Below are 15,909 nucleotides of genomic sequence, written 5' to 3'. Positions count from 1 at the left end.
CTGCTACTTAATTTGTTAACAACTGTAATAATAGTATTCAATGATCAATAAAGAAATGTAAGGAAAAAAAAAACAACAGGACTCTTCAGCCCGGCGGCGGTGGTGGCACACACCTTTGTCTTTTTTTTTTTTTTTTCAGAGCTGAGGACCGAACCCAGGGCCTTGCGCTTGCTAGGCAAGCGCTCTACCACTGAGCTAAACACCTTTAATCCGAGCACTCAGAAGGCAGAACCAGGAGGATCTCTGTGAGTTCGAGGCCAGCCTGGGCTACAGAGCGAGATCCAGCACAGGCACCAAAACTACACAGAGAAACCCTCTCTTGAAGAAAAAACAAACAAACAAAAAACCCAGGACTTTTCTTGTTCTAGGTTTATTTATTGTTACACTTATATTTTATCTCCATTCTATTCATTTAATCTATTTTAATTAATTGACAAATATTGTTAGTAGTTATACCATTCTTTTCAGTATATATACATACATATGTATGTATACATATATATCATTTATTCTCATTTATTTTTAAAGTTTTATTTTTATTTTATTTAGTGAGCATGTGTTGGAGTGCAGACACACACATGCCTACATGTGTGGACATCAGAGACTAACTTTGGTGTCCATTCTCTCCTGCTACCATGTGGTGCCCATAGTCCATCCCAGCACACCTGACTCACGCACACATTCTCAACCCACTGAGCCGCCTTGCTAGGAGGGCTGGTTTTCTTTATTTTGTGTAACTTATATCTGATCTATCTCTTCTTTTAACCTACTTTACTTGAATTTATTTTAATTTTTACCTAAAATGTATATTTTTCTACTCTAAGAGTCATTTAAATTGTTATATTCTCCTTTTCCTAGTATTTAGCTCTATGCACTTTAGTTTATCCTGAAATGTTATTTTTAAAAGCATTAAATGTATTTTAAAACAATTCAACAATGCACAGTAGGCACTCTCACCTCCCATCACCCTACTGTCCCTGTCTGTCCCCTTCTCCACGTGTCTCTGTCTCTTGTCCATGCTTATCCTTTTGGTTTTGTGACCTACTGAGATTAACCAGGGTCATCTGTGTGATCCTGGATTTGGAGCCTTCTGTTGGGCTCATCAGTGGATTAAAAAACTAAAGGCAGTGACTTGTTCATTTCCAGAGTCTGTGGATAGCCTGAAGGGCTCTAGCAGGTCTAAGCATGACAAACACAGGCTCCAGCATGGCAAACATTGTTTTGCCTTTTCCCCTTCCCTCTCCCTTGCTAAACCATTAGATTGTATTCCTAAAGCTAGCCACCAAAGTCTTCTCCCTTATTTGGCATACTTCTTTATGCCTGACTAAAACTCCAAGGTCCAACTATCAAATCATCAAGATCCAGCAATCAAAATTCTTTATTTGGCTACACTGGCTAACCTGTCCAATCAGGACTTACCAACTCACCTAGCACAGACTTGCCCTTTTCTCCTTAAAAACCTCTCCTGTAGAAACACATGTTCTGTCTTTGTCTGATCCAAAGGCAATTCCCCCCACCCTGCCCACCCTTTCCCTTTTGTGTCCTTCCAAGGTAATAAATTTCCTTTGTGCTGAGAATTTGGTGTCTGGGTGTTTTCTGAACCAACTCAGAAGCCCTTTATATATCAAGTAGGTCCAGAGATAAGGGTGGAGGCCTCCTCCTCCTCCTCCACCTCTGACTCCTGCCTTCCTTGACTTACTGTCCATAGGACTAGCCCTGTGTGGTTCAGTGTAAGTAACTGCAGTTGCAATGAGATGATGACTTTTGCAATGGTTATTCCTTCACCCTATCTTCTGGATCTTCATACTCCCATTCCCTCTTCTGTGATGTTCTTTGAAGCTTAAAGAGGGGGGTATAAATGTCTTGTTTAGGACTGGGCTGGCAACCAGTGGCTACTCTCACCATCTTGGACAGCAATGAGTCCTTGCATTTATTCCTGTTCCTTGTGTCCAAAAGCTTCTCTGATTAAGGCCAGGAGAAACTTTGACTACGTAGATAAGCATAGCTATTTAGAAGGCAGTTTGCAACTGTGTCAATTGAGTTAAACAACAGCAATAATTGCACTTCTCTATTACCCTTTAAAAATTCTGTGTATTAGGTGTGGTAACACATGTCCTTAATCTCAGCATCCAGGAGACAAGGACAGGTGTATCTCTGTGAGTTCAAGAGGAGCCTGGTCTACATCACCAGTTAGTAAGACCCTGTTTCAAAGAAACAACAGCAACACAATCTTTTTATTAGTACATGATTGCTTTGATGGTCAGCCTCAGGAGGAGCAAATGGCCAAGGAGCAAATGGGGGCTCACTTTAGGAATGCAATCTAATGGTTCTTAGCAAGACAGATGGAAGGGAAGAGAAGAGGAAGGGCTGCTGGAACATATCTGTCTTGCTGGGCTGGCTAGAGTCCCTTCAGTTTCCCTGTCAGCCTTTGCCTAGAGGAAAAGTCTGCACTTTTAGAGTCTTTTAAAGTTTGGACAGCCTCCTGGATCTATCTTCTACTGCCGCAGGGCATCACTGTACCCACAGGCATATAGTTCTGCCAACTTCTGCTATGTGTAAGACGGAGCTTCTTCTGGATTTTTGCTGTGATCACTCATCATATATGAAGATAGACTCAAGTCTAAGTGTGAAATCCACTGGTAATCTAGCAGCATCTATTCTGTGTATTGTCATCGTCTAGATTTTGGTAATTTTGTGGCTTTCAGATGGGCAGAAGGGGAGTGAGTGAAAATGCAAAGCATTTTTCTGAATTTCACTATTAACAGAGATGCAAGAATAAGTAAAGATATGTCCTTAGTCAGCCTTCTTCTTCTTCTTTTTTTTTTCTTCAAGACAGGGTTTCTCTGTGTAGCTTTTGAGCCTGTCCTGGAATTCAATCTGTAGCCCAGGCTGGCCTCGAACTCACAGAGATCTGCCTGACTCTGCCTCCCGAGTGCTGGGATTAAAGGCGTGTACCACCACCACCCAGTCCTTAGTCATCCTTAAACCAACATTTTCCTAAGATATTTAACATTTATAACTCTGGGTATTATATGTATAAAATTGAAAGAATTATTTTTTCCTTTTGCATAAATTTATAGCTAAAATATTATGTATGTTCCTTTACACATATCACTTGCAAACAGGAGCTAAGTAGAAGCAGAGCACAGTGATAATCACACAGTGTTATTAAAGGTGTTTCCTTTTAGATAATCTAGGGTGATACATTATTATGAATATACCTCTTACATTATTGTACAAACATTTCTTACATTCAAAGAGACTGGAATTTCTGCTGTACTTTACAGCAGAGTTATTAATAAATACATCTTAAGGTTACTCAAGTCTGACATTCTACTGGATACTTAGCCTGTTTGTTTAACTTGCCTTTAAGAGAACAAAGTAGCAACCAACCTTACTTGCCTTGGACTTTCCATGTTATCAACATCAACTTTTACTATATATGCTAAAACAGAGCCTTAATCTTAAGATAGATACTCTTCCATGCTCCCATTGCAGAAAGCAATGCATGTGTGTACATATACATGATATTCTAACCATGTGTTGAAAAATCAAAAACAAGTAAAACAAATATCCACTGTAAGTATTGAAATCTCTCTATATCTACCTACCTATCTATCTATCTATCTATCTATCTATCTATCTATCTATCTACCTACCTACCTACCTACCTACCTATCTATCTATCTATCTATCTATCTATCTATCTATCTATCTATCTTTCTATCTATCTATATCCATTGGTATGGATTTTGGTATATTGATACATATTTAAGGTTATTTTTGTTATACTGTATATATGTTTCTACTCTTATTTAAGGTATTTTTGAATATCAATACATGTTTAAGGTTATTTTTGTTAGAACATACTATACACATGTTTCTACTCTTGTTTAAAATATTGTATCTATGCAGCTCATTTAACAATATAATGTAAATTTCTAGGCCTTTAAAGTTAGTACAAACTATTTAAGAAAATAAAGAAATGTTGTTTAGTAGTTAATCACCTATAATATTCAAACTTATAGTCGTGTCATGTTTTCAAGTCCAAACAGAGATATATTTTAGATAAACAGGTGGTCTTCAAACACTTCAGGGATCGACAGAATATAGCATTTAAGATGTTTTAATAACATAAGCCTTTTCATGACGAGACATGTCTGCTCCTGGTAGCACCAATCTACTTCAAAGATGATGAGCATTGAAGAACCTCCATATGGAGTTTGTTTTCTTTGTGGCAAGTTAGCCACTGAGTAAGAGACTCCCATGGCTTCAACTACTGACAGTATGCTGTCCAAACTATACAAGTTGGACACAAAAGAAAATGACTGCTGAACTTTGCCAAGATAAGGTAGGATAGTCTTTCAAAATTCCTGCTTCACAGAAAAATTTGTCAGATATTCTAGGCCTGTAGGCTGAAGACAGATGCCCCAATGTTACAGAGGAAACTTGAGTGATGTCCAGGCAGCCAGACGTTTCTGTTATATCTTATAGTTTTGAAAGTTGTTTTTTCTGCACTTCTTCTTTACTCAAGTAATATTTCATCCTTCTAGGGTCTCTGGTTGGAATTGAAGACTAGGTAGGTACAGTTTTACACTTTTCCTTGTTACCAAATTCAGAAAAGAAACTTACATAATAGATGGTTAAGTTTATATCTGAGAAACATAAAAGCTTAATTTGTTTATCTAAAAAGATGTTTCAAAATCAATAAAGATACATTTAGAATGGTAATACAAATAATGACAAAAACATTTTAGGTGTAAGACTTTGGACTAACATAGAATAGATAATGTAGTGTTTTCTTTAATTTGCCAAATGCAAATGGAGTGAACATTATTTATGTACTTCTCACCTGAAAATTGTGCTTATTGTATATAGTTTTGATGTGTTAGAGTTAAAACCTTTCTTTTCTTATTTAGGAAAAAAAAGGGGAGAAATGTTGGAATATATCCCTTTACCCTGTGTGAGATGTGCCGCTGTGATGGGGTTAATAAAGAGTTGAATGGCATTAGCTAGACAGGAAGAGTTTAGGAGGGACTTCCGAGAATAGAGAACTCTGGGAAGAAGAAAAGAAGGTGTTGCCAGCCAGATGCAGAATAATCAGGATGGGCATAATGGAGATGACAAGCATGTGGAAGAAAGTAGATTAAAAAATAAGGGTTAATTTTAAAAAGTATGGGTTAATTTAAGTTATAAGAGCTAGTTAAAAACAAGCCTAAGCTAAGGCTGAGCTTTCATAATTAATAATATATCTTCGTGTCATTTTTTGTGAGCTGGCACCCCAAAAACAAAAGTTCATCTACACACACACACACACACACACACACACACACACACACACACACACAGAGAGAGAGAGAGAGAGAGAGAGAGATAGAGAGAGAGAGAGAGAGAGAGAGAGGGGCAGGCAGACAGAGACAGAGACAGAGAGACACAGAGACAGAGAGAGACAAAGAGAGAGAGGGGGGTAGAAAAGACAAGACTACGTTCTGGTATGAACAGATTCAGATTCATACAACAGACAGGTAGGAGCTAACAGAACATATGTGGGGAGATAGAGAATTCAAATCTCTGTTTGCTCTTGGCTGTTCCAAAGAGAAGTATTTCTATTACTTTTCTGAAAGTGACACATATCTTTTGCAACTCCGAGTTATTACTAATACATTAAAATGGATGCAATAATCCTTACCATACTTAATTGAAAACTGAGTTATTATTTGGTTTAATGTATGTACATTAAGGGAGTTATGCTTTGTGAATAGGTTGCCAGTAGTTTTCAGCATGTTTTAAAGATAATTTCACATATAATCATAAGTAAATGCATTTACCCTTTTCTCCCTTAATAGTATGACATATTTACTTTTTCTTTTTATTAAGTTTTGATATATAAGATTTTCCAATTTAAACATGACTCAAACGTTGTCCATCCTCTTGTTTCACATCATCTGTTCTAAGCAATCTTCTAAAGGCAGTCTATGTAGACGAGGGTAGAGGACATAGGTGAGGCAACTGGTCTACCTGGGCAGTTCACCACTTTGAAGCAATGTTTGTGAATCAAAGTACACTGTGGCATGGGATGTGAAAATGTTACTGTGAACACGGCTAATATTTAAATACACGGGAGATAAAGGTTTGAGTGGGGAATCCCCGAACTGTTGTTCCTGTAGACCATTGAACAACAGGTGGGCATGAGGGCAGAGGGTTCTGTATTGATGTCCTTCACCTTCCTTTCTCTGGAACATCCAGGTAAGCACCTGATCCCAACATGCTTACCAACATGTGAAAAATTATTCACATCAATTGATGAAAACATTTGATCTTGCTTTACAATTTATTTAGTTAATAATTTTCTTCACAGTGAGATTGTATTATCTAGAATCTAAAATAACCTCTTTTAAAATGCTCATTTAAATTTATATGAACACATTTCAAATTGTCTATTTTTCAACTCAGGAGTAAGACAACTAAAAGAGAAGGAATCTCCCAGAATAGTGAAAACTCATCTGCCACCCAAGCTTCTTCCAGCATCATTTTGGGAAAAGAACTGCATGGTCACCAGAATATGATTTTCTTAGACTTTATGGACTCAGATATTACCTAAAAGGCATCATACACACACACACACACACACACACACACACACACACACACACACACACACACACACAAAACACACACACACACACACATACACACACTGTGTGTATGTATATGTATACGCATTTATATAGTATTATATATATATATAGTATTACTCTTTTCATTTAACACACAGATTTTTCAAAAAATGTGAATTATTTTTAACATAACCCAAGTCTAAATTGTAATTATACCATTTTTTTATGTGCTTAAGATGATTCTGAAACTAATTAAACTCTAAGCCTTGGTTTATTTCTGTGTAAAAGAAGGGTAATAGTGTCATCTTCTTAATAGAGTTAAGTACAATCATCCTTGAAACCTAAAGCCTGGTGCCTAGACCAGTGTAAGTACCAGATGGATGCTAGAAAGCTGTATTTATACCCCAGGTGACTGAATGTCTTTTCTTCACAAAATAGTGTGTGACATTATGAAACATTCAAATGAGTCAGAATAGACTATCAAGACAAGTGTTCTGTAATAATCATTTACTCAGTGAATGAAAGGGACTGTTATCACCCATTTCACTTCCTAATAATACACCACACACTGGCTAAACTGTAAAGGAAAGAGATATTTTTGGTTAGTGATTCTGATCCAAGGTTAAGACGTACTTGGTGATGGTCTTGTTGACAAAGTTTCAAGGTAGCATACAAGTCATCAGATAGATACACATTTATGTCTCTAGTGTCTAACTCTTTTCTTTAAATCCACTAGCACTCAAAAGTTTGTTACTATGATGACATTTTCTAACCCTTGACACCTCCCAAGGACCCTACCTCTAAATACAAAAGTCAGATTGTATTCATTCTACAGGTACATAGACTTCATTGTGAACATTGAACTTGATTGTGAATTTTGGAGGGTACAAATCATATTCAAACCTACCATTTCTTGTAAGGTGTAGAGACACATGACACAGATAATCATTGATTCCATAGAAATAATCACTTAGAGAAAAAATAAGTAAACAGACTCTACAGGTAGTACTTAGATCATGTAAGAGAAGACTTCTAATTCAGATGCATGGTTTAAATGGCTAATGAGGACTGGGTGGTGGTGGTGCACACCTTTAATCTCAGCACTTGGGAGGCAGAGGCAGGTGGATCTCTGAGTTAGAGGCCAGCCTGGTCTACAGAGCCAGTTCCAGGACAGCCAGGGCTACACAGAGAAACCCTGTCTTGAAAAAAACAAAACTTAAAAGGGCTGAAGAGGAACTAGTCTATTCAAACAAAGAGACAATTTCAGGAGATATCTGTAACCAGTTCAACTTTTCTGGAAGGTTAAGTGTTCATGCTGGGTAAAAATTTGACATCAAATTACCTGGGACGTATCACAGGAACGTTGGATGCCAAGTTAAGAAACTTGGACTTTACTTCCATTATAGCAAGATATGAGTGTTATATACAGAAGGGGTTATACAATTCTAAAGTTCAGGCAAAATGGACCATGGAGTAAATTTCCTGCATCTTGCATGCTGGTGTTTCTTGATATATTTGCCACTTTGTAAAGATTTAGTTTCTCCAAACTTCAAGGTTCTAAAGCTTTCTTAGTCCCACCTGAAGTAACAGTAAGTACATATCCTCCTGGATAATTCCCTACAGAAAAGCTATCTCATAGTTGTTCAATTTCCTGAGGTGTCTCATCACCATTTTCTGTAAGAGTTTTGATCAAGCCACTTTTTTTCCCCTGTTAGAGTTGCAGGATTTTACAGCTGCATTGAAATTGGTAGTCATATTTTATTCCATACTTTCTTATACCTCAGAGGTCATCAAAGAGATAGAGATAATTGAATGGATTTGCCTTTTGATTGTTTCCAGATTGATTTGTTGATCCATCAGAGGAGCAGGAGTGGGGAATATTTTGTGAACGTATGTTTGCACTCGTGGATCAGAAGGAAATAAGTGATGAAGGAAAGGAAGTGATTTTTAAGGGAGCAGGATGGTGAATAAGAAAAGTATTGAAGGACAGTGGATTTGAAGCTGTGGTGTGGTTTGGAGGGAGGTGTATAGACTGTAGACCTGGAGGAGACTACATGCTTTGCTCCATTTCTTTAGTGGTGTGCCGGGAGCCATGGATGGATGGGTCCTGCAGAGGATATAAGGACTCGGCGGGAGAAGGAAGTGAGCCAGGCCATGGTTGTTGGGAGAATCTTGCAGCCTAACTGACTAGCAGCCAGAGTGTTTCTTTATTTATACAGAATTTAGTTAGCAGGGATACATTCATGATGTTCCAAAACATAGATCATATCACTTTTGTTTTTGGACATGTGTTTCACTTCCTTTTGCTCATCTTTTAGTCATCATTAACAAACTATGACAGAACAGAATTATCATTTTCAATCATTTTCCCTCATGTCTTGACATCATTAATAAACAGAGCTATCATTCTTACTCATTAACCCCATAACCCAGTTTTTGAGAATCTAGACGCATATGACAGCCTGTGCTAAGGCTGGTTGCTTTGGTTGCTTCAAGGACACTAGACCAAAACAAAAATCTTCAACTACCCTGGGCATTTTGCCATGTCTCAAGCAATGTATTATTAACTCTTAGTGGTCAGAGTACCCAGGAAAAATCCTCAGGCCAAAGATGCTGCAGTTATTATTTAAATTCTGGCATAATACAATCAATGTTCACATTTATATCCTTATAGAATTTGTTTATATGTCTAATCCTGGCATTCTGTTGTTCCTTGGTCATATGACATTATAGTGGCTCTACATGAGCTAACTTCTAAAAGAGGGATGTCCTAACATCTCATACTTTCATCATCTTCCCACTCCACACTTTGCTTATCAATATGTCTCTATGTAGGGCAGAGCTGTATGCCAAGTAATTGTATGAGTGTACACTGAATCTTGTTGATTTTTTTAAGTTTACTTTGTTTTGAATATCTTGTTCCAGTGTAAGTAGAGGGACAGATGTTTCAAGAATGTCTCATAGCCTCATGAAGAGACCTCTAGCTTCTTCTTTATGTGTCACAACCTCCAAGGCATAAGGAAGACCTTCAAGTAGATAAGGGTATCTCCCTCAAAGTGTGTGTGTGTGGGGGGGGGAGACAGTATATTCAGGACTTTCCTGGATAAGCAGCATTCCTGGGAGAAGGCATAAATGATTCATAAGGAATTTTCCATCAATCCAACATCCTCAAATTGTACAACTATTAAAAGTACCCCAAGTATGTAATAGGTGGAGATGAAAACCAAAGGTGGCATGGCAGCCATCATGTGGCTCAGATCTGCTGGGTCTTTGACAAGCAGCTGTGCTGGCTTTATGACTTCTGCCATTCCATTCAGATGTAGCTGTGCCAGTGGTGAAAATATTGGAGTACAAAGAGATGAGGCCTTTGCAGGATAAAGTTTTATAGTGTTAACTCTAGAAACAGCAGCTAACACCACAGCTTCCTGATTTGCCCATCCCCTGGTGTTTATCTACTATGTAAGAATGGAGAGCCAGTGAGTCAAGTTACAGATTGCACTTTCCTCTAATCACATTCCTCAGGGGCAGGAGTGGTCACTTTTATTATCAAACAATGAAAGGGATGACCTCAAGGTGGGCCCAGATGGAGAAAGTAGAGAACTTTGAGATATGGATTTAAATACAAATATGTAAACATAATTACATTTTTCTAAGTGCAAGTGATGAAGCTACAGGGCATTTTGTCTTAGTATCCAAATTGTAATATGGTCTAAAGAACAGAAAATTGTACTTTTGACTGAGTGATCTATCAACTTGTTTATTTGCATTGATTTATTTTCAATACTACTGTACTTGAATCAATTTAAGTTTCATTATTTTATTTATAAAGTTGGGGAAATAATCTGGTTGGCTCAATTTTTTGACAGTGATTATGTCATACAAATAAAAAGCAAGAGCAGACATTGAACAACACTGGAAATGGTGCTGTTGCCCCAGACTGTAGAATACATTTCCTAGCAGGATAAGACTAAAGGCAAGCCAGGACACAGAGCAGACACTGCCTCAACTTAAGATACTATGGTCTGTTTTTTTTTTTCTGTCTAATGTTCATATTTGAATCTTTTTTCCACAATGGATTTATATTATGTTAGTTGTTGGAAACATGAATCTTTAAAACTTGATGACAAGGTAGTTTTGATAATCGAGTCAGTGATTTAGCACCTTATTTTGTCCTCTAGATGATCTATATTTGCCGGAACGCCAAGGATGTGTTGGTTTCTTATTATTACTTTTTCCTAATGATAGTGAGCTATCCAAATCCTGAAACCTTTTCAGAATTTGTGGAGAAATTTATGCAAGGACAAGGTAAGAGCAACTTGTCTTCTTTGGATTACTTTCCCCAAAAGCAGGACAAAACAAATGCTGTTCCAAAAAACAAACAAACAAACAAACAAACAAAAAACAAGAAAAAATGCTATTCTGTGTGAAGGAAAATAAATGAATTAATATAAAAAGAAATAATATAAATATGTAAAAACAGAACTATAATATAGCATACATAGAGATCGAATATGATATAATATAAATAGAATATAAACATATATAAAGAGAAATGTAATATAAATAAATATATAAATATGTACAACAGATTAATGCAATACAAGTAAACAGAAATAGAATGTAATAAAAATAAAATATACTATGTTTATAAGATGATATAAATACATATAAGCAGGAATATGATATGTTTAAATAACACACACATACTCTGTGTGTGTGTATATATATATGTATATATACACACACACAGAGGTAGAATATAAGGTTTCGAAGGGATATAATATTACCCAAATTCTAAAACCACTGATGCTTAGAGTGATAGTAGATTTGTGTATGTGAGGAGGTTAGAAAATTAGAGACTCTAGTAATTTCATTATAATGCCAATAAGTAAATGCATTGATCCAGTTTTTTTGGGTTAGGGGTGGTAGTTTCCCCTCTATAAGTCTGTGAGTTAGCATGTTCCATCTCTAACATACATTTTTATATTTTCCAAATGTTTTAGAACATGTTATTGTAATATGATTGAACAAAAAGTATGTGAGGGGATAAAAGCATGATTCACTCCTTTCCAATTAAAATGCCAGGGGATTAAATGAAGCCTGATGTAGGTATTTACAAATATTCTAAATACCTATAAAACTCTTACTTATTCCACTAGGCATGTAGACTGAACATTTTCATTTTGGTTTCCCTAAACAGTGAAGAGCTATCTGAGCACATATTATGGAAACTTTATCATTCCACTGAAGTTCTGACTAAAGCAACTGAGTGTTTACATTTGAAGATGAAGGGGCAACAAAGAGTTTACACCTCATTAAATAAGCCATGTGAATTGTATAGGAATAGCTGAAAGAAAAACACTTTATATCCATATGAGATAATATTGTTCGTTGGATCTTTGTGGTTTGCAGAAAAAAAATGTATTCTAGAACACTATGAATAAAATATATGCCTCAAGATTGTCAAGCTTCTCTATGAAATAAAGAGAAAAATAATGTATATCTTTAAAAAGAGGATGAATTAGATTATTATTAACATCATTGTGGGCCTTCTCTTAAGAAACTTTGATTGTGGCATCAAAGCACAGGAAAGTACACCATGGGTCAATGCCACGTCTAGTGGCCACTCGTACATGTTTGTACCACTCTGTTAGCCTTGGATTTGATAAAGTTGTTCTGTGAGGGTAAGAGAAGAAAAGGGAAGAGACAGCATTTGTCATATCACATGGTATCTAAAATCTAATTTTATGGAAGAGAGACAGGAATTGTCTCTATGAGAACACATTCACAATCCAAATTATCACTGTTGTAATAATTACTACATTCTCCCCCCACCGTGTGTGTGTGTGTGTGTGTGTGTGTGTGTGTGTGTGTGTGTATCTCACACACAGATGTATACACACACACATCCACAAACAGACACACGTAACTACACACACACACACACACACACACACACACACACACACACACACGCACGCACACACACCAGTTTAACACATGCTCTCATTGCTCTAAATTGAGTTGGTTTCTTATCTTTTCTCCTTATCATAATACATATCATGATGCTAAAACTAAAAACACATTTCTGTACATGAAATTATTCAACAATTTTTGCATCATTACTGAACAGAACTCTTCTTAATAAGTGTAATTGCCTGTTAGCTCTCATTCCACGATCATTTTGTCTTAACAATTTGAATACTTCTATCAAGTTGCAAAATGATGACGTAATATCTGTACATTTGTTTCTTCTAATTTCAGTTTTGTATGGTTCGTAGTATGATCATGTAAAATCTTGGTGGAAAAAAAGTAAGAATTCACGTATATTATTTGTGTTTTATGAAGACATGATAGAGGTAAGAAATGGAAGACACATGAGCATTCTAGTAGTTTTTAATATACTCTTAGTGTCTGACAATACTCTGGATACAATATTATCACTGGAAACATAATAGCAACCACTTTCAGAAATATAAAAGGAAAAACATCATATTCTGCTTTGATTAAGTCAAACTTGAATCTAGTAAGTAAAAATGGTTAGTGAACAAATACATTTTAAACCAAGAGTCAAAAATTTTCTAAAGATAAAATTTTCAAAAAGAATTGATTGAATTGATGATTACTAAGATTGATCTTTCCCTAGACACTGTAGTCTTAGGATTTATATCTTTTATATATGAAATTCACTGTACATATACCATGTATGAGAATATAATATCTAGGCATTGTAGCTTATAGCTGTAATTCAAGCCATGTTTGAGCAGAATATCAAGGCTTGCCTCAAAAAGAATAAAAATAACTTAAAATTTCCCGGGGAGATGTCAGTGGATAAAGCCATTGCTATGTAAGCTTGAGGACTGGAGTTCAAATACCTGGCACTTAAATAAAACCAGATCTGTATGGAAGTCTGCACCTAATCCTAGTGCTATGGAAATAGAGGATACCAGAGTCAGACACACAGGGTGAACTTACAGAAACAGTGAGCTCTGTGTTGAGGGAGACATCCTGCCTCAGTAAATCAAAGTGGACAGCTATAGAAGAAGTTATATAACTACAATTTTCTGGTTTTCACACACTCAAATACAAGTGCATGCAGACTTATCTGCTTGTATGCTCACACACATGCAAACTTGCTTGCACAAAACACATACACGTACTATCTATGGAAGAATAAATAAGCAGAAAGAAAGAAATTAGAAAGAACTACAATCAACACTTTACAAGTCCTCTCATTTAGTCCTAACAATTTTTGAATTGTCTTACATCTATTTCCGGATGAGGAAGAATTGCTTAGAATAGTTTGTTTTCTTCATTATAAATTTAATTTCAATGTGACCAGATGCAAGGTAATATTCTCTTTCATTTTTAGCCTAATACCTATTCACCAATTTTGTCAACTTGATTTTTAAATCACTTCATTTCTCCATAGGATATCAGAAGAGAAGTGATAAAATTGATAGAATTCCTAGGGAAAAAGCCCTCAGAGGAGCTTGTAGATAAAATCGTTCAACACACTTTATTCCAGGAGATGAGGAACAATCCATCTACCAATTATACAACAATGCCAGAGGACATGATGACTCACAAAGTATCGCCTTTCATGAGAAAAGGTGAGAAAGTCACGTGGCTGTCTGTTAAAAGGTCTAAGTTGCCATGAGTTAAGTCTAGTCAATTTTATTTACCCTGAATAATTAACATATGTTTTCTTTACAACTCTTTTATCTTGAATATTATTATTGAATTGTAAATTGTGCAGAGGCATTAAACACTATTAATATATTCAAGACCATATTTACTAATAATGAATTTCTGTTACTTGTTTCTTTCGTTTGAGAAGTATATTAATTTGAGCATATGGCTGACACCTTAGTCTCAGCATCAGTAACGATATCATAGTGTACCAGCTGTCATTAACTAGGTCTGTGTCTCTTGGGTGTATACCATATGCCTTATACATATTATCTCCATAGGTTATGATTTCTAAATAGGAAAATGAATCTACTATCTCATTTTGAGATGAAAAACAAGCTCAGAAAAGTCAGTCATATTTTCCTTGTATAAGTGACAGAAAGTTTTGAAAAGTAAATAACTAAGGTAGGAATTCAAACACAATTCTATTTACCAATAATATCAAAACACAATGAAAGGAAATTTTATTTAAATAGAAGCACTACCTGGTGGGATATAGTCAACTTGTATACCTCAAATTAGGGATTTTTACATAGTATCCAGGGAGTAATGTCATGTAAGTAATAGGATAAAAATGCCTAAGTCTAGATTTGAGAGATTTATTAGGGTAAAGATGATATTCAATAATTTGATAGTCATTATACCATTAATCTCATTATAGAAAGCCCAATATAACAGCAAAATCAAAGAAGAAAGCTCATTTGAAGTAGTTCAGGGAGGAGAGAATGTGTCAATAGTAATTTTAAAGACAAATTGTCAAAACAATAAAGACAAATATATTTTTGTGAAATAAAACAGTATGATACTTATATCTTTTATTGGGAAAACTGAATATTAGGAGGAAATTTCACATTATTTATGAAAGATACACAGGATAGAAAAATCTGATGATTCTGACTCACAGAGTTGACACTCCTGACTTCCACCTGTTTCATTACAGGAATTGTAGGAGACTGGAAGAACCACTTCACAGTAGCACTGAGGGAGAAATTTGATGAGCACTATGAGCAACAAATGAAGGAATGCACCCTCAAGTTTAGAGAAGAACTCTGAGATGCTTCCTTTTTTTGTATCTGAAACTGGAACATTCTTCAATTTATCCTCCAGTTTCTGTTGGTTTGCCTTTCAGTAGAAGTAGAAGTCTTTTGAAGGCTGAGATTTAATTTCTTTCTCTCTTTTTTTTAACTTCCATATCAATTTAATTTCTGACAGCAAATTATTTTGACAGCAAAACCACATTTTTCTTATATATAACATAAGCATTTTCCTCTTCTAGTGTTCAAAGATCTCTAATAAAATAATTTGATGTCTCCATATTTAGACTTTCATATAACAATATAAATGTTTTCTTGGTGATACAAAGATCAACTAATATAAAGATGCTTTGAGCTTGGCAAGTAGGTAACCTTTTGATTGTGTTTGGAAGCCAAATATGTACAAAACTATATGAAGAAATTAAAGCAATTCCAAGAATTATGAGGTCACTTGAAGATAACACCTAAAGACTCACAAATAAAAAAAATTAGTTAAACTGAAATAAATGTGTTTTCTTATGTTTTGAGCCTTAAGTCCAAGCTGATGGAGTGCAGAATTATAGATT

The 15,909-nt window shown here is 35.7% G+C and overlaps 1 protein-coding gene across 1 annotated transcript; it reads left to right on the top strand.

Annotated features, from left to right (window-relative positions):
- Positions 1 to 6,188: 6,188 nt before the first annotated feature.
- Positions 6,189 to 15,362, top strand: LOC128108784 (sulfotransferase 1E1-like). The gene is given in 6 exon segments (XM_052735825.1): positions 6,189 to 6,246; positions 6,454 to 6,551; positions 10,796 to 10,922; positions 12,882 to 12,976; positions 14,050 to 14,230; positions 15,250 to 15,362. Coding segments are annotated over 6 exon segments (672 nt in total).
- Positions 15,363 to 15,909: the final 547 nt, after the last annotated feature.

This window comes from Peromyscus californicus, unplaced genomic scaffold (genome assembly GCF_007827085.1).
Source record: "Peromyscus californicus insignis strain IS unplaced genomic scaffold, ASM782708v3 Scaffold_13__1_contigs__length_99412109, whole genome shotgun sequence".
NCBI lineage: Eukaryota > Metazoa > Chordata > Mammalia > Rodentia > Cricetidae > Peromyscus > Peromyscus californicus.
The sequence above is the reverse complement of the archived record's forward strand: the minus strand, read 5'-3'. Positions and strand labels throughout refer to the sequence as shown.